Source organism: Engystomops pustulosus, chromosome 2 (assembly GCF_040894005.1).
Source record: "Engystomops pustulosus chromosome 2, aEngPut4.maternal, whole genome shotgun sequence".
Lineage (NCBI taxonomy): Eukaryota > Metazoa > Chordata > Amphibia > Anura > Leptodactylidae > Engystomops > Engystomops pustulosus.
Window position 1 is genome coordinate 214,310,512 of NC_092412.1, and position 25,386 is coordinate 214,335,897.

The window sequence follows — 25,386 nt, forward strand, 5'->3', positions numbered from 1 at the left end:
AGCCTATGTAGCTACAGCACAGAGGAGCTCTGGTACAATTCTTCTGGTTCATTAGAACGATTTTAAGCATTGATTTTTGAAGGAAGGAGGCCATGAATAACAAATAGCAGAAGATCACCACATTCACTGTGCCTGGATCTATGACTATAGTAAGTGTCCCTAGTTTATCTTTAATTTTGATGGTAGATTTTCTTTAAATTGTTCCGGTATGTTGCTCAAAATAGTATCAAAATAGACCTTATTTTACATGAACAAAAAGTATAAAAAGAATGAATATACATTCCTCATTCACTGTTTTGTTTTAGGATTGATTCCTGGATACCAGGAACATGGGGGCGTTGGGAAAATATCTGGTAATCTGTGTAAACAGAAGTGTTGAAATGTCAAACAAACAGGAGGATAAAAGCAGAGGTCAGAGACTGCACCATAGTACACTGGAGCATCTAAGAACCCAGTGATGAGAGCTCTCCTGCTCTCTGCCCTCCTGCTCTCGGGGGTAGCCTGGCTTGGCCAGGCTGCTGAAGGTAGGTAGACTAAGGCTGTGTATTCTTGTAGGGTTGGAGTTGTATTTTGTGGCTTATCGCGGGGTAATTAATTGTGTCGCAGGTTCCATGTTTTTGGTGCAGACATCTTTCAGTGATCTACACTGGAATGCTTAATTGGGGCGCAAGGTTCATGAATAAGCTAATTACCGAAAATAGTCAGATTTAACTCCACATTTATGATGGTGAAATAGAACTGGGAAGACCAGTTTTTAGCTGCTCAAATTGTGCACCAAATAGTATGCCAAAAAAAATGTTGGGAAACTAGAAGTGCTGGAAAAGTATTAGGATTTCACAACTGCGGCCAAAATTGTGTAACCAAAAAAAGTTATGACCGCTTTCTTGTGGCGCCAACAATTCATAAAATGGTGCAGGCATTCCAAACACTAATTAAGGACCCAAAACCGCCAAAAACTGGTGTAAAACATTAATGAATGTTTTTACTCTAGCTCATTTATGGAGTGTAAGGGGATGGTCACTTACATTACAGAAATTTTTTGAGCAGATAAAATCATCTGGGGTTGCATCAACATCAAAAACATCAACTATGAGTCTTGTATCAATAAATAGGGCAAACTGATTCATTTGGTGCATTTTGTCTTTAACTGTGAATTATTATCAATGGGCGGAGAGAAAGCTAGCGTCCCGTTATGTGAATTTGTGATATGCGCATTTTTATTGGATTTTTGTGATTATAATGAACTGGAATAAATTTTAACCTTGTTGGAACGTACCACACCATCTGCCTGCATATTTTCTTCCAGTTACAATATAATAAAGGAGGAGAATGAGAATGCGATGGTGCTAGTCTGAATGGTGACACACTTTCAGCAGGAGAAATTGAAGATTGGTGCTGTTCATCGAAGTTTTAGAAATCTTGGAGCTCCGGTCATAGTGAAAATATTTTTCTCTATTTTGTGAATATACACACCTGCTGCCCTCCATATTGTCACTGGCAGTTCCTCCAGTCCATATGTTATCATACTTTAGACATCTTCTTGAAGGTGATTTAGATTGTTGAACCGGCTGCATAGAGGTTGTAGACGCATTGGATTAATGCAATACCAGCTATAAAAGTTGACATAGGATTTAATAATACATGTAGAAAATAAAATCTAAACTCTTTCCTAAACAAGATGAGTGATGGAGGATTTTATATAGAATAATAATAATCTTTATTTATATAGCGCCATTAGATTCCGTATCACTTTACAAATTATAATACACTGTTGTATCCCTTTTATGAAGCACTGTCATTCTGTTGCTTTTTTTCTATATTATCTAAAATATTTCATCATTAGGCTTAGAATTTTGTTTTGTAAAGAAATAACATGGGGCATTGGCCTTCCCTGAAAGTGCAAATAAACACGTGAGGAAACAAGGGGCAAGAAGGTCAAAGGGCTTTGGATTACTTATCACTGTTATGTGATTACACAATAAAATTAGTCAATGGATATATGACTTTTTGCCATGTATTACCAAAACAAGGAAAACATTATAAATCAATTATTTTCAAAATCAGCAGCAGATACCCACTGCAACTTCTTATTAACAAAAGCGGATCACGATACTCAGTAGGATATCTCTTTATAATATTTCCAAGACTGTACTGAGGCAGCACAAAATTCACCATGTCTGAGTATGATTACAACTTAACTTTTATACATTTATTTATTGATATCATGTGGTCCATGAACTGTAAATTGGGAGACAAATATATAAAAAACATATGATATGTCAGACACCTACAGCATTGTTAATTTTCTTATTATGGGTATTGATCAATATATGTGCTGACTCAGAGAGCTCCAATAAAATTTTAAGAAAGTGTTTCCGGTATTGTTATATGTATGCTAAACAGGGAGGGATAATTCTAAAGGAAAAGGTTATTGAAATACTAGCGGTCATGATAAAACAATTGACTATGCTGTAGGTGTCCAACATATCATGTTTTTTTACATTTGTCTCCCAATTTACAATGAGTTGTTTAACCCCTTAAGGACGCAGCCATTTTACAGCTTAAGGCTCAGCCCGATTTTTTGGATTCGGACTTGCTTCGCTTTATATGGTTATAACTAGAGATGAGCGAACATGCTCGTCCGAGCTTGATGCTCGGTCGAGCATTAGGGTACTCGAAACTGCTCGTTGCTCGGACGAATACTTCGCCCGCTCGAGAAAATGGCAGCTCCCGCCGTTTTGCTTTTTGGCGGCCAGAAACAGAGCCAATCACAAGCCAGGAGACTCTGCACTCCACCCAGCATGACGTGGTACCCTTACACGTCGATAGCAGTGGTTGGCTGGCCAGATCAGGTGACCCTGGGATAGACTAGCCGCTGCCCGCGCTGCTCGGATCATTCTGTGTCTGGATGCCGCTAGGGAGAGAGCTGCTGCTGGTCAGGGAAAGCGTTAGGGTGTTCTATTAGCTTACTGTTAGGCAGGAGTGATTCTCAAAGAACCCAACAGCCCTTCTTAGGGCTACAATAACGTTCTACTTTTTTTATTTTAATTTGCATCTAGTACCATTTTGTGAGGAATTAGCAGGGGGACTTGCTACCGTTGTGTTTAGCTCTTAGTGGCACACATATCCATAGCAAAGACCGAAGTGGGAAAATTTAGTAGGGGTTGGATTTCAATTAGGCACTAACTCAGTGTCATCTCATCTGGCATAGTAGTGTGCTTTGATACTTGGCTAGAAAATAGCCATAGGAGAATACAAAGAGCTTACTTACGCATACAGTAGCGTTCTATATATTTGATTTCTGGTTGATCTGCTGGTGGCTGTACTTTCTGCAGTGCATGTACTAGCCAATTCTGAGCAATTTGTAGTGAGACTTGCGACCGCTGTGTTCTGCGCTTAGTGACGCACATATCCATAGCAAAGACCGAAGTGGGAAAATTTAGTAGGGGTTGGATTTCAATTAGGCACTAACTCAGTGTCATCTCATCTGGCATAGTAGTGTGCTTTGATACTTGGCTAGAAAATAGCCATAGGAGAATACAAAGAGCTTACTTACGCATACAGTAGCGTTCTATATATTTGATTTCTGGTTGATCTGCTGGTGGCTGTACTTTCTGCAGTGCATGTACTAGCCAATTCTGAGCAATTTGTAGTGAGACTTGCGACCGCTGTGTTCTGCGCTTAGTGACGCACATATCCATAGCAAAGACCGAAGTGGGAAAATTTAGTAGGGGTTGGATTTCAATTAGGCACTAACTCAGTGTCATCTCATCTGGCATAGTAGTGTGCTTTGATACTTGGCTAGAAAATAGCCATAGGAGAATACAAAGAGCTTACTTACGCATACAGTAGCGTTCTATATATTTGATTTCTGGTTGATCTGCTGGTGGCTGTACTTTCTGCAGTGCATGTACTAGCCAATTCTGAGCAATTTGTAGTGAGACTTGCGACCGCTGTGTTCTGCGCTTAGTGACGCACATATCCATAGCAAAGACCGAAGTGGGAAAATTTAGTAGGGGTTGGATTTCAATTAGGCACTAACTCAGTGTCATCTCATCTGGCATAGTAGTGTGCTTTGATACTTGGCTAGAAAATAGCCATAGGAGAATACAAAGAGCTTACTTACGCATACAGTAGCGTTCTATATATTTGATTTCTGGTTGATCTGCTGGTGGCTGTACTTTCTGCAGTGCATGTACTAGCCAATTCTGAGCAATTTGTAGTGAGACTTGCGACCGCTGTGTTCTGCGCTTAGTGACGCACATATCCATAGCAAAGACCGAAGTGGGAAAATTTAGTAGGGGTTGGATTTCAATTAGGCACTAACTCAGTGTCATCTCATCTGGCATAGTAGTGTGCTTTGATACTTGGCTAGAAAATAGCCATAGCAATAGGATAGCATTGTTTGGTTTTAAAAACTCAAAAAAAAACAAAAAACACAAAAAAAAAAAAAAACACAAAAAAAAACAAAAAAAAGTAAAAAAAAAAATAAAGTTATAACTCTCATTTTAAAAATGTTTAACCCGAGAGCTAGGGGTAGAGGACGAGGGCGGGGACGTGGGCGTCCAACTACTGCAGGGGTCAGAGGCCGTGGTCCTGGGCGGGGTGAGACACCACCTGCTGATGAGGGAGCAGGGGAACGCCGCAGAGCTACACTCCCTAGGTTCATGTCTGAAGTTACTGGGACTCGTGGTAGAGCACTGTTGAGGCCAGAACAGTGCGAACAGGTGATGTCGTGGATTGCTGACAATGCTTCGAGCAATTTGTCCACCACCAGTCAGTCTTCCACGCAGTCCACCCATGTCACCGAAATCGCCACTCCTCCAGCTCCTGCACCTCAGCCTCCTCCCCCCCAGTCTGCCCCCTCCCAGGAAAATTTGGCATTTGAACCGGCATACTCTGAGGAACTATTTTCTGGACCCTTCCCACAGTCACAAACCACTTGTCCGGTTGCTGCTGAGCAATTTTCCGATGCCCAGGTTTTCCAACAGTCACAGTCTGTGGGTGATGATGACCTTCTTGACGTAGTGGAAGTGTGTAAAGAGGTGTCCGACGATGAGGAGACACGGTTGTCAGACAGTGGGGAAGTTGTTGTCAGGGCAGGAAGTCCGAGGGGGGAGCAGACTGAGGGATCGGAGGATGATGAGGTGACAGACCCAAGCTGGGTTGAGAGGCCGGGTGAACACAGTGCTTCTGAGACGGAGGAGAGTCCTCGACCAGAACAGGTTGGAAGAGGCAGTGGTGGGGCCAGACGGAGAGGCAGGGCCAGAGCTGGTGCATCAGCGCCAAATGTGTCAACTAGTGAAGCTCCCGTGGCGAGGGCTCCTGCGGCGAGGGCTAGATCTTCAGAAGTCTGGAGGTTCTTTAAGGAAACACCGGATGACCGACGGACTGTGGTGTGCAACATTTGCCAAACCAGGCTCAGCAGGGGTTCCACCACTACTAGCTTAACTACCACCAGTATGCGCAGGCATATGAATGCTAAACACCCCACTCAGTGGCAACAAGCCCGTTCACCTCCGGCCGTGCACACCACTGCTCCTTCCCCTGTGTCAGCTGCTAGTCAGCCCCCTGCCCTGGACCCTGCCACAAAAACCCCATCGTCGCCTCCACGATCCTCCACAGCATCCACCAGCGTTCAGCTCTCCATACCCCAGACGCTGGAGCGGAAACGCAAATATGGTGCAACCCACCCGCACGCCCAAGCCCTTAATGTGCACATCTCCACATTGCTTAGCCTGGAGATGCTGCCCTATAGGCTAGTAGAGACCGAGGCCTTTCGCAACCTCATGGCGGCGGCCGCCCCTCGGTATTCGGTCCCCAGCCGCCACTACTTTTCCCGATGTGCCGTCCCAGCCCTGCACCAGCACGTGTCAGACAACATCATCCGTGCCCTGACCAACGCCGTTTCTGACAAGGTCCACCTGACCACGGACACGTGGACGAGTGCTGCCGGGCAGGGCCACTATATATCGCTGACGGCACATTGGGTTAACTTGGTGGAGGCTGGGACCGAGTCTGACACTGGGGCTGCTCATATACTGCCGACGCCGAGGATTGCGGGGCCTACCTCGGTCCAGGTGTTTCAGGCCTACTATGCCTCCTCCTCCTCCCACCCCTCCTCCACCTCCTCCTCCGAACTACCATCCGTGGGCACGGCGCCATCAGTCGGTAGCTCTAGGCACAGCAGCAGTGCCGTCGCTAAGCGACAGCAGGCGGTGCTCAAACTGCTGAGCCTAGGCGACAAAAGGCACACCGCCCAAGAGCTATTACAGGGCATCACGGCGCAGACTGATCTGTGGCTGGCACCGCTGAACCTCAAGCCGGGAATGGTTGTGTGTGACAACGGCCGTAACCTGGTGGCGGCTCTGCAACTCGGCAGACTGACACATGTGCCATGCCTGGCCCATGTGTTAAATCTGATAGTTCAGCGTTTCCTCAAGACATACCCCAATCTGTCTGATTTGCTCACGAAGGTGCGCCGCATCTGTGCGCATTTCAGGAAGTCCAGCCCAGATGCTGCCACTCTCAGGGCAGCGCAGCGCCGCCTCCAACTGCCCGCTCACCGACTGTTGTGCGACGTGCCCACGAGGTGGAATTCAACACTGACCATGTTATCCAGAGTTTACCAGCAGCGCAGAGCGATTGTAGACTGCCAGATGTCAACTTCCACCAGAACTGGTAGTCAGGTCAGTCAGCTTCCTCAAGTCTACAATGAGGAGTGGACGTGGATGTCTGATATCTGTCAGGTGCTGAGTAACTTTGAGGAGTCAACACAGATGGTCAGTGGCGATGCCGCCATCATCAGCCTCACCATCCCGCTGCTTGGCCTGTTGAAAAACTCTCTGGTCAGCATGAAGTCGGAAGCTTTGCGCTCGTCACAAGAGACAGGGGAAGAATATTCCCTTGTTGATAGCCAAAGCACCCTCAGGTCTGTTTCTCAGCGCATATCGGAGGAGGTGGAGGTGGAGGAGGATGAGGAGGAAGAGGAGGAGAATGTTGGTGAGACACAAGAGGGGACCATTGTTGAGTCCTTTACTGTTCAGCGTGTATGGGCAGAAGAAGAGGAGTTGGAGGAGTTGGAGGAGGAGGAAATGGACAGTCAGGCCAGTGAGGGGAGTGAATTCTTACGCGTTGGTACTCTGGCGCATATGGCAGATTTCATGCTAGGCTGCCTATCCCGTGACCCTCGCGTTCAAAGAATTTATTCCAGCACCGATTACTGGGTGTTCACTCTCCTGGACCCACGGTACAAGCAAAATCTTTCCACTCTCATCCCTGCAGAGGAAAGGAGTGTGAGAATGCATGAATACCAGCAGGCCCTGGTGCACAAGCTGAAACAGTATTTCCCTTCTGACAGCGCTAGCGGCAGAGTGCGTAGTTCTGCGGGACAAGTAGCGAGGGAGAGTAGGCGAGCAGGCAGCTTGTCCAGCACTGGCAAGGGTACGCTTTACAAGGCTTTTGCCAGCTTTATGTCACCCCAGCAAGACACTGTCACCTGTCCCCAGTCTCGGCAGAGTAGGGCTGATCTTTACAGAAAGATGGTGAGGGAGTACGTAGCTGACCATACCATCGTCCTAAATGATCACACAGCTCCCTACAACTACTGGGTTTCAAAGCTGGACATGTGGCACGAACTGGCGCTGTACGCCTTGGAGGTTCTTGCCTGCCCTGCCGCTAGCGTCTTGTCCGAGCGGGTTTTCAGTGCAGCTGGTGGCATCATCACCGATAAGCGTACACGCCTGTCGACTGACAGCGCTGACAGGCTGACGCTTATTAAAATGAATAAAGGCTGGATTTCTCAGAATTTCCAATCTCCACCAGGTGAAGGAAGCTCAACCTGAATAATTGATCCACTCCTCCTCCTCCTCATTTTCCTCCTTCTCCTCCTCTTTGTACAGTAAAGCAGAGGAAAATGGCTATTTTTTGACAGGGCCCACTGGCTCTTGCTATAGTACTTCATGCATTTAATTTTTCTGGAGGGCCACCTACCCGGTCCTCTGTTTGAAACAATTTTTGTGAGTGCCACATACAGGCACTCAATCTATTCCATTTTACTGCAGGGCCACCTACCTGCTCCTCTGGTTTGAAACATTTTTGGGACTGCCACATACAGGCACTCAATCTATTCCATTTTACTGGAGGGCCACCTACCTGCTCCTCTGGTTTGAAAAATTTTTGGGACTGCCACATACAGGCACTCAATCTATTCCATTTTACTGCAGGGCCACCTACCTGCTCCTCTGGTTTGAAACATTTTTGGGACTGCCACATACAGGCACTCAATCTATTCCATTTTACTGCAGGGCCACCTACCTGCTCCTCTGGTTTGAAACATTTTTGGGACTGCCACATACAGGCACTCAATCTATTCCATTTTACTGGAGGGCCACCTACCTGCTCCTCTGGTTTGAAAATTTTTTGGGACTGCCACATACAGGCACTCAATCTATTCCATTTTACTGCAGGGCCACCTACCTGCTCCTCTGGTTTGAAACATTTTTGGGACTGCCACATACAGGCACTCAATCTATTCCATTTTACTGGAGGGCCACCTACCTGCTCCTCTGGTTTGAAAAATGTTTGGGACTGCCACATACAGGCACTATCCAAATTAAATTGTCTCCATAGCAGCCTCCACACGTTGTCTCCATTGCTACCTCCAAAAGTCGTCCATATAGCTGCCTCCATACATCGTCCCTTTATCAAACGAGGTGTGTCAGGCAGAAATTTGGGTTGTTTTCATGGATTCCACATCAAAGTTGTTAACTTTGTCGCCACCCAGCTGTGTTATCCACAAAATATACTGGCAAACTTTTACCATTTAGGGATATTATTTCAGCGCTTCTTGCGCATCTGTTTACATTCCCCTCACCCGGCATATCCTAAACTTATAAGAACGCTACTACACTTGATCTTATACAAAAGGTTCTTAGAAGTGCTGTTTGGGGAGTAGCCTAGAGACAGGGGCTTGAATTGGCGAAAGCTCGCCTGGCAGCGGAGCGCCAGCTCCATGCGCATCATGCGCTTCTTGCGCATCTGTTTACATTCCCCTCACCCGGCATATCCTAAACTTATAAGAACGCTACTACACTTGATCTTATACAAAAGGTTCTTAGAAGTGCTGTTTGGGGAGTAGCCTAGAGACAGGGGCTTGAATTGGCGAAAGCTCGCCTGGCAGCGGAGCGCCAGCTCCATGCGCATCATGCGCTTCTTGCGCATCTGTTTACATTCCCCTCACCCGGCATATCCTAAACTTATAAGAACGCTACTACACTTGATCTTATACAAAAGGTTCTTAGAAGTGCTGTTTGGGGAGTAGCCTAGAGACAGGGGCTTGAATTGGCGAAAGCTCGCCTGGCAGCGGAGCGCCAGCTCCATGCGCATCATGCGCTTCTTGCGCATCTGTTTACATTCCCCTCACCCGGCATATCCTAAACTTATAAGAACGCTACTACACTTGATCTTATACAAAAGGTTCTTAGAAGTGCTGTTTGGGGAGTAGCCTAGAGACAGGGGCTTGAATTGGCGAAAGCTCGCCTGGCAGCGGAGCGCCAGCTCCATGCGCATCATGCGCTTCTTGCGCATCTGTTTACATTCCCCTCACCCGCCATATCCCAAACTTATAAGAACGCTACTACACTTAACTTGGTGCAGGCTGGGACCGAGTCTGACCCTGGGGCTGGTCATATACTGCCGACGCAGAGAATTGCGGGGCCTACCTCGGTCCAGGTCTCAAAGGCCTACTATACCTCCTCCCACCCCTCCTCCACCTCCTCCTCCTCCGAATTACCATCCGTGGGCATGGCGCCATCAGTCGGTAGCTCTAGGCACAGCAGCAGTGCCGTCGCTAAGCGACAGCAGGCGGTGCTGAAACTGCTGAGCCTAGGCGATAAAAGGCACACCGCCCAAGAGCTATTACAGGGCATTCCACATCAAAGTTGTTAACTTTGTCGCCACCCTGCTGTGTAATCCACAAAATATACTTGCAAACTTTTACCATTTAGGGATATTATTTCAGCGCTTCTTGCGCATCTGTTTACATTCCCCTCACCCGCCATATCCTAAACTTATAAGAACGCTACTACACTTGATCTTATACAAAAGGTTCTTAGAAGTGCTGTTTGGGGAGTAGCCTAGAGACAGGGGCTTGGATTGGCAAAAGCTCGCCTGGCTGCAGAGCGCCAGCTCCATCCCAAGATCCAACTAACATAGTTGCAGCACCTTTAATCTACTACTAGTTCACTGCCTCCATAATAATAATAATAATAATCTTTATTTATATAGCGTCATCATATTCTGTAGCGCTTTACAAATCATAGGAAACAAATACAAATGTAATGTAACAGAGCACAACATTTGTATGGAACAACAGGAGTGAGGTCCCTGCTCGCCAGAGCTTACGGTTTATGAAGATGATGGGGTAACACGAGGTAAAAGAATATTTAATGGTCAAGCCATTCTTCTTAGGGAATAGAAAAAAATATAATAAATGGAATTGCTGTCGCTTGAACCACTCAGCCGTCATCTTATATACCAGGTCCAGGGTGAATGGGACTGCAGAGAAGTCTGGTGCCTGTTGGTTGCTGGATAACAGATGGGAGGACGACACAGGACGGGTTAGTAGAAGAGTTAAAACTTCATGCAGTTAATGAGTGTTATAGGCTTGCCTAAAGAAATGGGTTTTAAGAGCACGTTTGAAACTTTGGAGGTTAGGTATTAGTCTGATAGTCCAGGGCAGAGCATTCCATAGAATTGGTGCAGCTCTAGAGAAGTCTTGGAGACGCGAGTGGGAGGTCCGCACTAGGGTAGAGGTTAATCTAAGATCACTGGCGGATCTAAGAGCACGGGTTGGGCGATAGACTGAGATAAGAGAGGAGAGGTAGGGGGGTGCAGCATTATACAGAGCTTTATGGATGAGGGTTATTATTATTTTAAACTGTATTCGAAAGGAGACTGGCAGCCAGTGCAGCGACTGGCATGAACTGTAAGCATACATGGTCCCCTTATCAAACGAGCTGTGTCAGGCAGAATTTTGGGTTGTTTTCATGGCTTCCATGTTAACTTTGTCGCCACCCTGCTGTGTAATCCACAAAATATACTGGCAAACTTTTATCATGTACCGATATTATTTGAGCGCTTCTTGCTCACCTCCTTTGGTTCCTCTCTGACACCCATTGGTTTGAAGCCTGAGTCCAATTAGGGTATGTCGCCATGCCACTCTCTAGCCTGCTGCCGCTGCCTCTGCCTCTGCATGCCGTCCCCTATAGTGTCAGGGTCAATTATTGGATGTTTTAGATGCTATCTAGCTTCATTCTGTCACTCTGTCATGGCCATGCTGTTGCCCATAATTTCGGCATAATGGTGCGATTAAGCAGCCTCAGAGGCATCCATGCATGCTGCCCCTGCTGTTTCCTGTCCATTTCCGTGGTGTTTCCATCCTTTTCTGAGGTTCCCAGGTGTTTGGCCAAGCTTCCCTGTGCAGAGCCTTGGTCCCCTTGAAAAATGCTCGAGTCTCCCATTGACTTCAATGGGGTTCGTTATTCGAGACGAGCACTCGAGCATCGGGAAAAGTTCGTCTCGAATAACGAGTACCCGAGCATTTTAGTGTTCGCTCATCTCTAGTTATAACTTTTGAACACTGTTACTTATCAAAACGATTCTGAGATTGTTTTTTCCCCACATGTTGTACTTCATTTTAGTGGTAAATTTTGGCAGATAAGTTTTGCGTTTATTTACAAAAAAAAGAAAATATGATAAATTTTTTGAAAAATTTGCCATTTTCGAAATTCTAAATCATTGCGTTTTCAGGCAGATAGATTTACCAGCTAAATAAGTTGCTGAATAACATTTCCCATTTGTCTACTTTACATTTTCATAATTTCTGAAATATCTGGATAATTTATTTTGACGTCACGCGGCTTACAAATAGAATATCGCTTTTCCGGATTTTCAGAATTGACTATTTTGGGGATAAATACAGTTTTGAATGAAATTTTACATATTTAGCATCAAAACCCCCTATATAATCTACCCATTTTCAAATCTGCACCCCTCAAGCTATCAGAAACAGCTTTTACGAAGATTGTTAACCCCTTGAGATCTTCATAGTAATTGAATCAAAATGGAGGTGAAATTTAGAATGGTCATATTGTTCCCTTATACGTTCATTTAGCACCAAAATTTACACATTTCCAAAATATAAAAAGAGAAAACCCACCATACAATTTGTTCTGCAATTTTTCCTGAGTACAAAGACCCCCCACATGTGGCCGTTACTTGTTTTATGGGGGCACAGCGAGGCGCAGAAGGGAAGGAGGGCGCTGCAGCTGCCAGGATTTTAGTTTCCTCATTGGCCCCTTTTGAAGGCTATAAAATTTTCGCTTTTTCGTTATTGGGGCCATGTGACGGCATTTTTTTTGCGGGATGAGATGCTTTTTCCATTGTTACCATTTTGGGGTTGGTATCACCTATTGTTGAAAATTTAGGAACTTTTTTTGAGGGCAGGAGTAGAAAAGCATCAATTCTGTACTGGATTTTTTACTCTTTTTTTTTTTGGTGTTCACCGTATAGACTAATAATCATGTTATCTTTATTCTATGGGTTGATACGATTACGGGGATACCAGACTTGAATATATTTTCTTACGTTTTACTAAATTTGTCAAACAAAACCCTAATGTGGGGAAAAATCTATAATTTTTGTATTGCCATCTTCCAAGTGGCATAACTTTGTTACGTTTTTGGCTACGGAGCTGGTTGACGGCTTGTTTTTTGCGGGACATGTTGTACTTTGCACCAGTATCATGTCGGAGTACACATGGTTTTTTGATCGCATTTTATAGCATTTTTTGTGGGATTGAATAGCTAAAAATCATAATTTTTGGAAGGTTTATAGCAGTTTTTTTTTACGGCGTTTATCGTGGGGGTTCAATAATGATTTACTTTTATTCTACGGGTTGTTACGGACGCGGTGATACTATATATGTGGGGTTTGTGTTATGATTTAGACTTTTTTTTCAGTTATATGTCTCTTTATATGTTTTGGGGGTTTTGGGCATTTTTAGTGATTTATTACTTTATTTTTTTATTGAATAACATTTTTTTTTTTACTTTTTCACTTTTATACCATGGGACATGAAGAAGCAATCTTCTGATTGCTTCTTCATGATAATATTCTGCAATACTCATGTATTGCAGAGTATTATCAGTGTCAGCCTATACACTTGCATAGGCTGGCACTGTGCCAGTAAGATGACGTCACAGACGCCATCTTACTGGCAATTCTTGCAGGTAACTCTGGGGTCCAGATCGGACCCCAGAGTTACTATAGCAACGATCGGCGCACCCCGAAAACGGTTCGGGGGGCCGATCGTGGGGGAAAGTCCCCCCAGATACATGTTAGATGCCGCGGTCGCGCTGACCGCGGCATTTAACGGGTTAAGCACCCGCGATCGGAGTCAACTCCGATGCCGGCACCCCGTGTTTCCCGATGCCGGTTCGGCTCAGATCTTGAGCCAAACCGGCATCAGCTCAGCGTCCGATATATCGGACGCTGAGCGCTAAGTCACTGAGCTCAGCGTCCGATATATCGGACGCTGAGCGTTAAGAGGTTAATTCTGTTTTTATTGGTAAACACAAAGATAAACACACTGGCAATCACCAGAAAATGTGCATTTACAAGTTATTGTTGTCTCATAGGGTGGCAAGGTGGTTTAGTGGTTAGCTCTACAGCCTTGCAGCACTGGGGACCTGGGTTCAAGTCCCAGGGTCAACATCTGCAAAGAGTTTGTATGTTCTCTCTGAGTTTGCATGTGTTTCCTCCCACACTCCAAAACATAGTGGTAGGTTGATTGACAGGGACCGATTTGGCAAGCTTTGTGCTGCACAGCGTAATCTGTGTGTGCTATATAAATAAAGGAATTATTGATTTATTATCTTATCAGGACATGTCAAAACATAAAAGTAAGCTTCTTCTAATGTTGCAACACATTTCTGGTAAAAGTATAAAATAAACACTTTGAATACAATGGCAAAAAGGTAGAAATGGTTGGGGGAAAAAATAAGGAAATAATATGGGATGGGTGGGTTAGGGTGGTGGTGTCTAGCTAGCCTCAAAGCTCATAGCCTCAATGCTCAATGCTTGGAGTGGATGTATCATCTCTACTAAGATCTCTCAACTCTTGGTGTCCTTGCAAGTGTGGGTAAGAACTCGGCTACCTGGAAAGGACTGATATTAGGCAGCATCGCCATTTACGGCACCTTAAGCATTAATAGACCATGGGGACCATGTCTTCATAAAGCGCTCATGTGTATGAGAGGACCAGCTATAGAGTTCCTCCATTCTGTAGATTTGTGTGACCATTTCCGATCACGCCGTTAGTGGGCGTGGGATGGTTTGCCTCCAATATAGTGGAATAGCGTTTTAGTTTCTGCTAACAGATGTGTGGCAAGTCGCAAGCCTCCTGGAGACATACCTAAACACATTAATGACATATTCAGATTCAAACTAGGGGAGCAAATGGTCCAGATTTTGTCATCTTCAGTAACATTTGTACTTATCCGCATTTGTTGCAGAGTCCTGCACTGGCCGATGTCTTGATGGATTTGATGTTAACAAGAAATGTCAATGTGATAACTTGTGTATATATTACAAGAGCTGCTGTCACGACTACATTTCAATCTGCAAACCAAAAGGTAAGAAGGTATCAATGCAACATCTCTGCTGTGCTAGAACCATTGAAACAAAAAAAGGGTTTTTTTTAGTAATGTTTTTATTATATTTTTTCTAACAAACATAACCTTTGTTGTAAGGCGATTCAGCAGACAATAGGAAGAGAATGGGAGAGAAGCTAACTGGGGAGGGGAAAGCACAGGCTAGATGATACATATAAGGACCTGTGTGACATCACATGACCATAGACTGATTTTTAGCCACAAGGAGTAAACTGGGAAGATTCCTATAGAATGAGTCAAATGTTCACAAATCATTAAAAATACCACAGAAGCTTTATCATACAATAAATAAAAAGAATATATCTAGGTAATATTGGAAATGCAAGTCTGGAGTGATGCCTCCAGTGGTGGGTCAATGCACATCATGGGAAGGGGTAGCTGCATCACCATAACTCTCAAATATTAAAACATCACTATTTACTATTCTATAGTGATATGTCCAGGCATTGAGCATTCTAAATTAATTAAAGACAAGTATCTTACCCATGATGTCCAGAAAGGATAACGAACCACGACCAGAACATGACAACGCATGTTTCGCTTTCAAGCTTCTTCAGGGGGCATGAAACAGATGGTAGGGTGCCTGAATGGTCAACGGAAGTATTGTTAGCCTGACTTTCAGGCACATGCACCTCGACAGACGCTGCATACCACGTGTATCGCCCGTGCCATCTAAGTGCTAGTGCACATGTCCAAAATCTTGGACGGGTCACAGGGGATTGAGCACTGAGCTGTGCACTTATAGGACAGAACAAGCAATCACGTACAGCCGATCTTTGCCTAATGTGCATGTGGCATGCAACACATTATACTACTTTATACATGGGCAAACCAGTAAGTATAAAGCAACAATTACTTACTTACTTACTTACAAAATCCCATATTCACAAATAGAAAGTAACTATCCTTCAGACAGTAAATCCTTCAGACTCTAAATCTATTTACACATTTTACAATTGGACATCTACACACATAAACACATACAGTGGGTATGGAAAGTATTCAGACCCCTATACATTTTTCACTCTGTTTCATTGCTACCAATTTTTAAGATCATAAATCTATCTGGTATTTATTTTTTTGCTCGTTAATGTACACACTGCACTACAACTTGACTGAAAAAAAATACAAATGTACATATTTTTGCAAATTTATTAAACAAGAAAAACTGGAATATCACATGGTCATAAGTATCCAGACCCAGTGCTGTGACATTCATTTAACTCACATGCTGTGCATTTTCTTCTCATTTTCATTGAAATCTCTACTCCTTTATTGGGGTCTAGCTGTGTTCAATTGAACTGACTGGACTTGATTAGGAAAGGCACATATCTGTCCATATAAGACCTCACAGTGCACGTCAGAGCACATGAGAATCATGAGATCTAAGGAATTGTCCAAGGAGCTCAGTTTGGGACAACCACAACTCTTCCTCGACCTGGCCATCCAGCCAAACTTAGCAATCATAGGAGAAGAGCCTTGGTGAGAGAGGTAAAGAAGACCCCCAAGATCACTGTGGCTGAGCTCCAGAAAGGCAGAAGGGAGGTCCGAAAAAGTTCCACAAAGTCAATTATCAATGCAGCCCTTCCCCAGTCGGGTTTTATGGAAGAGTGTGCCAAGGGAAGCCTATCCTGAGTGCAAGTTTGCAAAAAAACTTGTGAAGGACTCCCAGACTATGATAAATAATATTCTCTGTCTGATGAGATGAAGATTTAACATTTCGGTGTTAACTCTAAGCAACATGTGTGGAGAAGACCAAGCACTGCTCATCACCTTCCAAATACAATCCCAACAGTGACACATGGTGGTGGCAACATCATGCTGAAGGGTGTTTTTCAGCTGCAGGAACAGGATGACTGGTTGCAATTAAAGGAAAGATGAATGCGGCCAACTACAGAGATATCCTGGATGAAAACCTCTTTCAGAGTTCTCTGGACCTCAGACTGAGCCAAAGGTTCACCTTCCAACAAGACAACGACCCTAAGCACACAACAAAGCAGTGGCTTCAGAACAACTCTGTGACCAAACTTGTTGCATCATTCCCAAGTCGACTCATGGCTGTACTAGCTCAACAACTGCTTCTACTCAATACTGAGCAAAGGGTCTGAATACTTATGACCATTTGATAATTCAGTTTTTCTTGTTAGCAAAAAAATCTACACTTCAGGGTTTTAGGGTATACATTAACAAGCTAAAAAAAGAAGTTTTTTGATCTTAGCAATTGGCTGCAATGAAACAAAGAGTAAAACATTAAAGGGGTCTGAATACTTTCCCACTGTATGTATGTGCTAGAGAGCCAATACCATAATTCATCTGGCTCAATAAGAATAAATACAGCGATTAGAAAATAACATAAGATATAGTAGTCACTAAGTACAAACAAAGTACAAACATTACATTTATTACAGTGTCACCAATAAAAGTCAAACCTTATACATATGCTGATAAATGCAAAGCTATTAATTAACCTTATTGCTGTAAAAAAGACAAACATATAACAACACTAATGTCACAACCATATTGATCCCATACAAAACCAAGATTTACAAATATGGAAAACATAATCCCAAGTGAATATTTAAAAATATTCAATTTAAAAAAAACTCCAAATTCTTCAGCCTCAAACCGATGCCCAAAGTATAACAGAACATGATCATTGGTCCCATTGTCGTCTGTTGCCCAACCGATTTCTCATTCATAGGTAATATTCCCCCATTAGGGTAACACTGGAGAAAAAAAAGCAATAATAGCACTGTGGCTTATTATTGGTTCAGATTTCCAGCCTTTTTATATATAAAATTTTTCATTCTTATGTCAAAAAATTGTACAATAAAAGTTTTAACTGGAGACACTAAAACGTAATGCATTAATGCAATAATGCAGTAAATGTAACAAGGTTCTCTCTCTACCATAGGCAATTTATAATATTGCTTTCATCTTTTGCATTAAAAATTCTTAGGGGATTCTCAGGGATGAGGGCCCAGGTAAAACTGCTACTTATGCACCCTCATAGCCATTTCCCTGCTGACAATACATTTCCCAAACTGCTGGGAACTGCTCAAATTTGTGTAGCTTACAAATATATGAAACAAAGATGTGGGGAAACACATGGCATAAGAATAATTGTATACATTGTACCAGGGCCAGTGCCAGCACTGAGTAAACCCGGACAAAAGCTGCTAGGGGACCCACATAAAGCTCTACATAAGGCATCCATTCGGTTCATGTGGGCTGTATCTAATGAATCCATAGAGTGTGAGGGGGGCTTTATATAAAAAAAACCCATGGGGGGCTGTTTGGTATGATAAATTATGGAATATTTTAGTTTCTGAATTTTTAATGCCACCATGAGTTTACTGAAAAGGGGCCCACTGAGGCTCTTTCGCCTAGGGGCCTATTGAAACCTGGAGCCGACCCTGCATTGTAAATACAATGCAGGGTCAGCTCCAGACTGTTATTGATAAACCATAAGTAATTATACTGTATGTTCTTTTTTAGAGACACGAGGAGATGTTTTTTCCATTCCTGAAGATGAGTTCAATTATGATACTTTCAATGATACTGTAGAACCAGAGGAGTTGAACGAATTTGCACCTGCAGAGGAGCTTGTAGAATCCACTGATGAGACACCCTCAGAGGAGCCCACTACTGAACCACCTGCCAAAGAAGAGCCCACTGCAGAACCACCTGCCACAGAAGAGCCCACTGAAGAACCACCTGCCACAGAAGAGCCCACTGAAGAACCACCTGCCACAGAAGAGCCCACTGCTGAACCACCTGCTACAGAAGAGACCCCAGAGGTGTTATGTAGTGGAAAACCCTTTGATGCTTTTACTAACTTTAAGAATGGTTCTATCTATGCTTTCCGAGGTAAGGACTCAGTATCAGAACACAATCTGTACTTGTATTATGTGATGTATACATGATTTTTTGCAACAATTCTATTATACACTAATGTCCAAAGTGTCAACAATCCTTACATAACCTAATAGTGTAAGCGAATAAAAGAAACATTGTAATATTTCCTATCAGAGGATAGTGTTTATTTCTCCCCATACCTGGCTCTTCCCATACTCCCTCCCAATAGATTTTACTCTGTAATCCCTGGTAGATTCTGTCTTGCTAGCAAGCTACAAAGAAGCTTCCTGAAGGGTAAGGGGGAAGTCACAAAAGCTAAGTCTACACCCAACAACTTAGAGAGGACTAAAAATGACACACAAAACTTTCACACAGAAAAGCTACTAGAAAATGTTAAATAAAAGTTATATTGTGGCTAAAAATAGTTTTACTCCTTATGTACACATACTATACGATTGATTATGTTTTTTGAATGTTAGGTACCCTATATGTTTAAAAAACAAATGCCTTCTCTATATTATATAGGAAAATACTTTTATGAACTTAATGATAAACGGGCACTGGATGGATACCCTAAACTTATTAAAGATGTATGGGGTATAGAAGGCCCTATAGACGCTGCATTTACTCGCTTGAACTGTCAGGGGAAGACTTATCTTTTTAAGGTAAAAATTCTATTCTTATTTTGAATTCTTTTTTTCAATGGTCTTTTTATCAATTTAAAAAAATAATACACACATGTATTTATTACTCAAGGCAATAAAAGCCAGAAGACTGGTATAGATATTGTTAAGTATATTGCACCAAAAAAATTCAATTAAATGGAACATCTGTAAATACATTTACTCCCTGATCGCAAGCTGTCCAACTGCTGGTACCATGGTGGAATAATCCTTGATTTTAGGAGCTGTTACAATGTCCCAGCTATATTTCAGCTATAAGTGTGCTGTCAGGCTGCTAGTAGACATTGTGCAGTGTTACCAACCAATATCCATTTGTTGTTTTGGTTTACTAGTTTACTAAGAAGGGAGAATTATACTTTGTGGAGCACTTAGGAAAGCATAACATTGTATAGGGCAGTGGTGGCGAACCTATGGCAAGGGTGCCAGAGGCGGCACTCAGAGCTCTTTCTGTGGGCACTTGGGTCATCTCCCCAGCACACCAGACAGGACTCAAAGAATCTTCCTGCAGTTCCAAGCAACTTAAAGACGCTTCTTTCAGTCATATTTTAATACTTACTTCGCTACTTGGGACTGTAGGAAGAGGGAGAATGAGTAAACAGTGCCGAATTATCTTTGGAGGACCTCCTGCTGGCCCCACGATTTTCTCTATACTGAGGGACACTGGAAAGAAGCTAAAATGATGAAAATTTCCCATCTTTCTACTGTGTTGCTGTCCTCAGGAGGCTAATTTTATTTAAAGTTGTTGAACAGGGAGCCATAAGTTACTGCTTTAATTTTTGGTTGGCAACTCACAATAAATAAGGGGGGTTTTAGGTTGCAGTTTGGGCACTCGGCCGCTAAAAGGTTCGCCATCACTGGTATAGGGGAACCAAGAGGGCTATTTTCTCTGAAGAGGAGTGATACACCTTGTGCCGTCATAGACTTTGCACACCCATAAAGCTGTTTGCTGCTGAACCCAACCACCTGAGGTCTAAGTCATCTTTTTTTAAGAGATGATTTTGGCTCAGAATTATCCACCTAGATGGGTTAAATTGGCAATATATTTTCCAATCCCAATGAGAATGGTTTGAGTGCGTTCTGTTGAGTGGCCTTCTCCACTAACGGATCATAAAGATGATGGTTTTTGAAGGCTTCATTCATAACAAGATATAAAATATAAACGAAAGAAATGATAGCAACAATTCATAATACTACCATGGCCGAGTTGCATATTGATATGTAGAGTGTGGAATGTAATTTTGGTGAATAAAACAATTATTATGAGCTAAATATCAGAAAACCCTTTGGTCAGTTGTCAGTGCCAAGTACTGGCAACATGCAAACCTTTTAAGCACAGTACATTTGCATGAAAATCATGACATTAGCAAATGAGAGCAATCCAGCTTTGGAAAAACCGGGTTGGTGCAATTGATGACTCCTCATTGTTAATAATATTATGTTTTGATAAATAGAAAGAATGTTGGAAAGGTTTAAAAAATTTTCATATAGAAATTTTTCTCTAGAAGTATTCAGTTCAAATTAATTGAGAACCAACCCATTGTTATATTTACAGGCCTTGGTATATAAAAGTATTATTGAACAGATCTCTGTGGCTAGTTTTTATATATGAATCCATATGTATACTAAACAGCCCCAGTTTTGGCTCCCACTTATAATCATGCACTCTATAAGGTAATAGCTAGCGGATACAACCGGAACAGAAAACACATAAGAAATAAAGGGAAAATACAATCTTTATTTCAGCAATCATAGCATACAATAAAAAATATACAGACAAGAAGACCTAAAAACATCTTCTCTCTTTATATATATAACAGAAAATATTAATAGTAATAGTATTGCACATGCCCAGACTTTCCCAAAAAAACTTAACCTATGGTTACCACCAATCATAGGTGTACTGGTTGCAGAGCAGCACGTTGCGCACTCAAGCCTGGTCTCAGGCAAATCCCCCCATCTGTGGTCTGTATTATTGTTCATATGATTGTGTATTTGCTTTGCTTTATCATGTCCTCATTGGATGGGGACAGCAGGTCACTAGGAATGGAGTGGCAGAATTAATGGCAGCTGGACCGCAGGTGTCACGGTAGCAGAGACCTCATCCACACCCGCCGGGGCCAGCAGGGAGAAGCAAGAAGATGGGGAGGCCACGTGGCAATGAGGATTCCCCAGGAGCACTCCCACTAGCAGATAGTAAAACAAAAGCCTGTGATGGTAGAGGAAGGCCAGGGATGCACAAAGAAAACTGAGATGTTGTAAGCCTAATGGGGAAATTCATGACTGCCTCTGCGCCCAAGAATTATGTTTTGTGCCAAAAATAAATGTCTAAAGTGCCTTCCAAAAAATTTCTGAAGGCTTCTAGACCATTTTTAGGCTGTTTTCCGGCTTGTCCGAAAAAGGGAGTGTGAAACGGGGCATGGTTTCGGAGAAAGGGGACGTGGCTATATATAAATCAGCCCGTGCGCCAAAAAATCATGGAGGTTGTGCCAAAATTTGGTGCACAGTTTAGACCAGCTAAAACCAGGTTTAAAAGTAGAACTTGACAGTCAGTATTCATTGTCACAATAATGAATTTTGGTACAAGACTAGTGGCGGCCAGCTCTGCACTGTCAGAGCCTGAGACACATTAATGAATCTCCCCCAATGTTCCTTTGTTAGGAAAACTTCTCATGGAACAGCAGATAACTGGCTGTTAAGAACTCCTTCCTTCATGGGGTGTAACTAGGAGAGACAAAGCCTTATTACAGACTTCTGAATTGCCCCCCCCCCCCCCCCTAGCACCTTAAAAAAATATATATATATTTCTATACTCACAAATGTGAGTTACAATCTCTCACATTTATACACTCATATATAGACACATTTATATACTTATATACATACATCATATACTCATACCATATACTCACATATTGCATGAACATACATACACCATATACACATCATATATACACATACAATACCATATACAGACAAACAGCATATAAATTCCCAATACACACCTAATGCCCCAAATGCCGTAATATAGATAGCAGGAACAATATCAGTACTTTCAGTGGAGTGCTGGACAGTGTGACTGCATTATATTATATAATATTATATAGCACGGTGGCCAGTGATTGGTATTAACTCTTTCTTGTTCGGGACGTGGCTTGTTTATAGAAATGACACTATTTGCACAAGCTAGTTGATTTTTGAGTCTATTGTATATATGATGTGATATGATGAGGATTTCTAGTATCAAAAATATGTTCAATATTTGCCAGTGTCCACACTTGTACTTTACTGGTAATAATTATAAGCCAGCATCTGTGCATATTGTCTGTAACTTTACTCTCACGGCTTTGATATTGTTATATTGGGCATTGGATTTTCATCATAGTTTACAGAGCCCACATATGAACTTGTTACATTGTTCTTTATGTATGTCACACTGTCCATGGTCTTTGTATGTTTTTATATGATGTTTTTACTGAGTATTTTTATATCATTTGGTGTTTACGCAAATCCCTTTGATAAGCAGAAAAACTAATTGATATTGTAACAATACTTTTCTTGGATCATTGTATTGGTTTTTGGTTTATAATATCAGTATTTCAGCCTGGACTAGTGATCCGATTGGTAGAAATTAATCTCCAAAGAGGCAGTTGGCTCTGCTACATTAGCAGCATAACAATATAAATCAGTGTTTCCGACAACAAATTACAGAACCCCAAACTAAGCTTTGTATTTATTTGCACAGCCTAGAACAGTGGTGGCGAACCTATGGCACTGGTGCCAGAGGTGGCACTCGGAGCCCTCTCTGTGGGCACCCAGGCCATCACCCCAGCATGAAGTTCACCAGGTAGGACTCAAAGAATCTGCCTGCAGAATCTTCCTACAATGATAGGCAGATTTTCCCTCCTCCTTTCAACTGCGTTGGTGTCCTTAGGAGGCTGAACAAGGAGAAATAAATTACTGGTTTAATTGCTGTGCTGGCACTTTGCAATAAATAAGTGACTTTTGGTTGAAGTTTGGGCCCTCAGGCTCTAAAAGGTTCGCCATCACTGGCCTAGAATGTTGTGAGCCTACCAACCAATCACAGCCTGCTATACCTCATGAGAGATACATTTTTAATGTAAACACCCTTTCAGGTTACACATTCAAACATACAAATGCTGCACAGTGCAGATACCTATTCCTGCCACTTGGTGGCAATGCTGTACCAGCCTATCCAGGAGGGCTTTTAATACGGAATTTGACCTGAAAATGATGAATTAGGTCTAAAATTAGTTGGGCACCTGGGCTGCTGAGCCCATCAGGGTAATCAGTCCTACTGGGCCCCTTAACCAGGAGCTCCAAAGTGAAATTTCATAATGGCTCAAATCCAGCACATTTCACTTCCATGGCCTCTGATACTGTATGCTTTCCAAAGTTTTACAGGTTTTGTTTGGAGGGTCTGGGCATGCAATACTATTACAGTCTACTGTTTTCTGTTATACATATAGGGTAGGGTATGGTGTTCTTAGGTCTCCTTGTACATATATGTTTGATTGCATTTAATGATTGCTGAAATACACTTCTTGTCTAGAACCTTTACAATTATTTGTTAAATACCATTTGCCACATCTATATCCAATCTTTCAACTTACTCAAATACAGTTGTATTCAGATAGAAGGAAAAAAGAAAAAAGAAGGGGGGAGCGCTCATAGGGTTATACTGTAATATAAAGAAAAAAATGTGTGTGTGTCTGCTCACCTGATGCTCAGCGCATAACTACTCTGTAGACATATACACTCACTGGCCACTTTATTAGGTACACCATACTAGTAACGGGTTGGACCCCCTTTTGCCTTCAGAACTGCCTCAATTCTTAGTGGCATAGATTCAACAAGGTGCTGGAAGCTCCTCAGAGATTTTGGTGCATATTGACATGATGGCATCACACAGTTGCCGCAGATTTGTCAGTTGCACATCCATGATGCGAATCTCCCGTTCCACCACATCCCAAAGATGCTCTATTGGATTGAGATCTGGTGACTGTGGAGGCCATTTGAGTAGAGTGAACTTGTCTTTTCAAGAAACCAGTCTGAGATGATTCCAGCTTTATGACATGGCGCATTATCCTGCTGAAAGTAGCCATCAGATGTTGGGTACATTGTGGTCATAAAGGGATGGACATGGTCAGCAACAATACTCAGGTAGGCTGTGGCATTGCAACGATGCTCAATTGGTACCAAGGGGCCCAAAGAGTGCCAAGAAAATATTCCCCACACCATGACACCACCACCAGCCTGAACAGTTGATACAAGGCAGGATGGATCCATGTTTTCATGTTGTTGACGCCAAAGTCTGACCCTACCATCCGAATGTTGCAGCAGAAATCGAGACTCATCAGACCAGGCAATGTTTTTCCAATCTTCTACTGTCCAATTTCGATGAGCTTGTGCAAATTGTAGCCTCAATTTCCTGTTCTTAGCTGAAAGGAGTGGCACCCGATGTGGTCTTCTGCTGCTGTAGCCCATCTGCCTCAAAGTTCGACGTACTGTGCGTTCAGAGATGCTCTTCTGCCTACCTTGGTTGTAACGGGTGGCGATTTGAGTCACTGTTGCCTTTCTATCAGCTCGAAGCAGTCTGCCCATTCTCCACTGACCTCTGGCATCAACAAGGCATTTCCGCCCACAGAACTGCCGCTCACTGGATGTTTTTTCTTTTTCGAACCATTCTCTGTAAACCCTAGAGATGGTTGTGCGTGAAAATCCCAGTAGATCAGCAGTTTCTGAAATACTCAGACCAGCCCTTCTGGCACCAACAACCATGCTACGTTCAAAGGCACTCAAATCACCTTTCTTCCCCATACTGATGCTCGGTTTGAACTGCAGGAGATTGTCTTGACCATGTCTACATGCCTAAATGCACTGAGTTGCCGCCATGTGATTGGCTGATTAGAAATTAAGTGTTAACGAGCAGTTGGACAGGTGTACCTAATAAAGTGGCCGGTGAGTGTAGATGGAAGTCTTTGTCGCCCAGGGTCTGTTCCTCTCCTCAAAACCGTCTGGGGTCCGCTGGTAATACAGAGATAAGTCGGGAAAAAAATGGAGAAAACAGGGCGCTCCATGTGTAGCCGTGC

General features: G+C 43.0%; 2 protein-coding genes across 2 annotated transcripts in view; one reads left to right on the top strand and one right to left on the bottom strand.

The window, feature by feature from the left end:
- The window catches only part of SARM1 (sterile alpha and TIR motif containing 1), a 125,866-nt gene that overhangs the window by 80,393 nt on the left and 20,087 nt on the right, over positions 1-25,386 (bottom strand). The window lies entirely within an intron of this gene.
- Positions 424-25,386, top strand: part of VTN (vitronectin) — a 31,894-nt gene continuing 6,931 nt past the window's right edge. The window contains exons 1-4 of the mRNA XM_072138092.1: positions 424-524; positions 14,577-14,696; positions 18,234-18,605; positions 19,119-19,258. Coding sequence (XP_071994193.1) covers positions 458-524; positions 14,577-14,696; positions 18,234-18,605; positions 19,119-19,258 — 699 coding nt within the window. The 5' untranslated portion in view covers positions 424-457. The remainder of the gene's footprint in view (positions 525-14,576; positions 14,697-18,233; positions 18,606-19,118; positions 19,259-25,386) is intronic.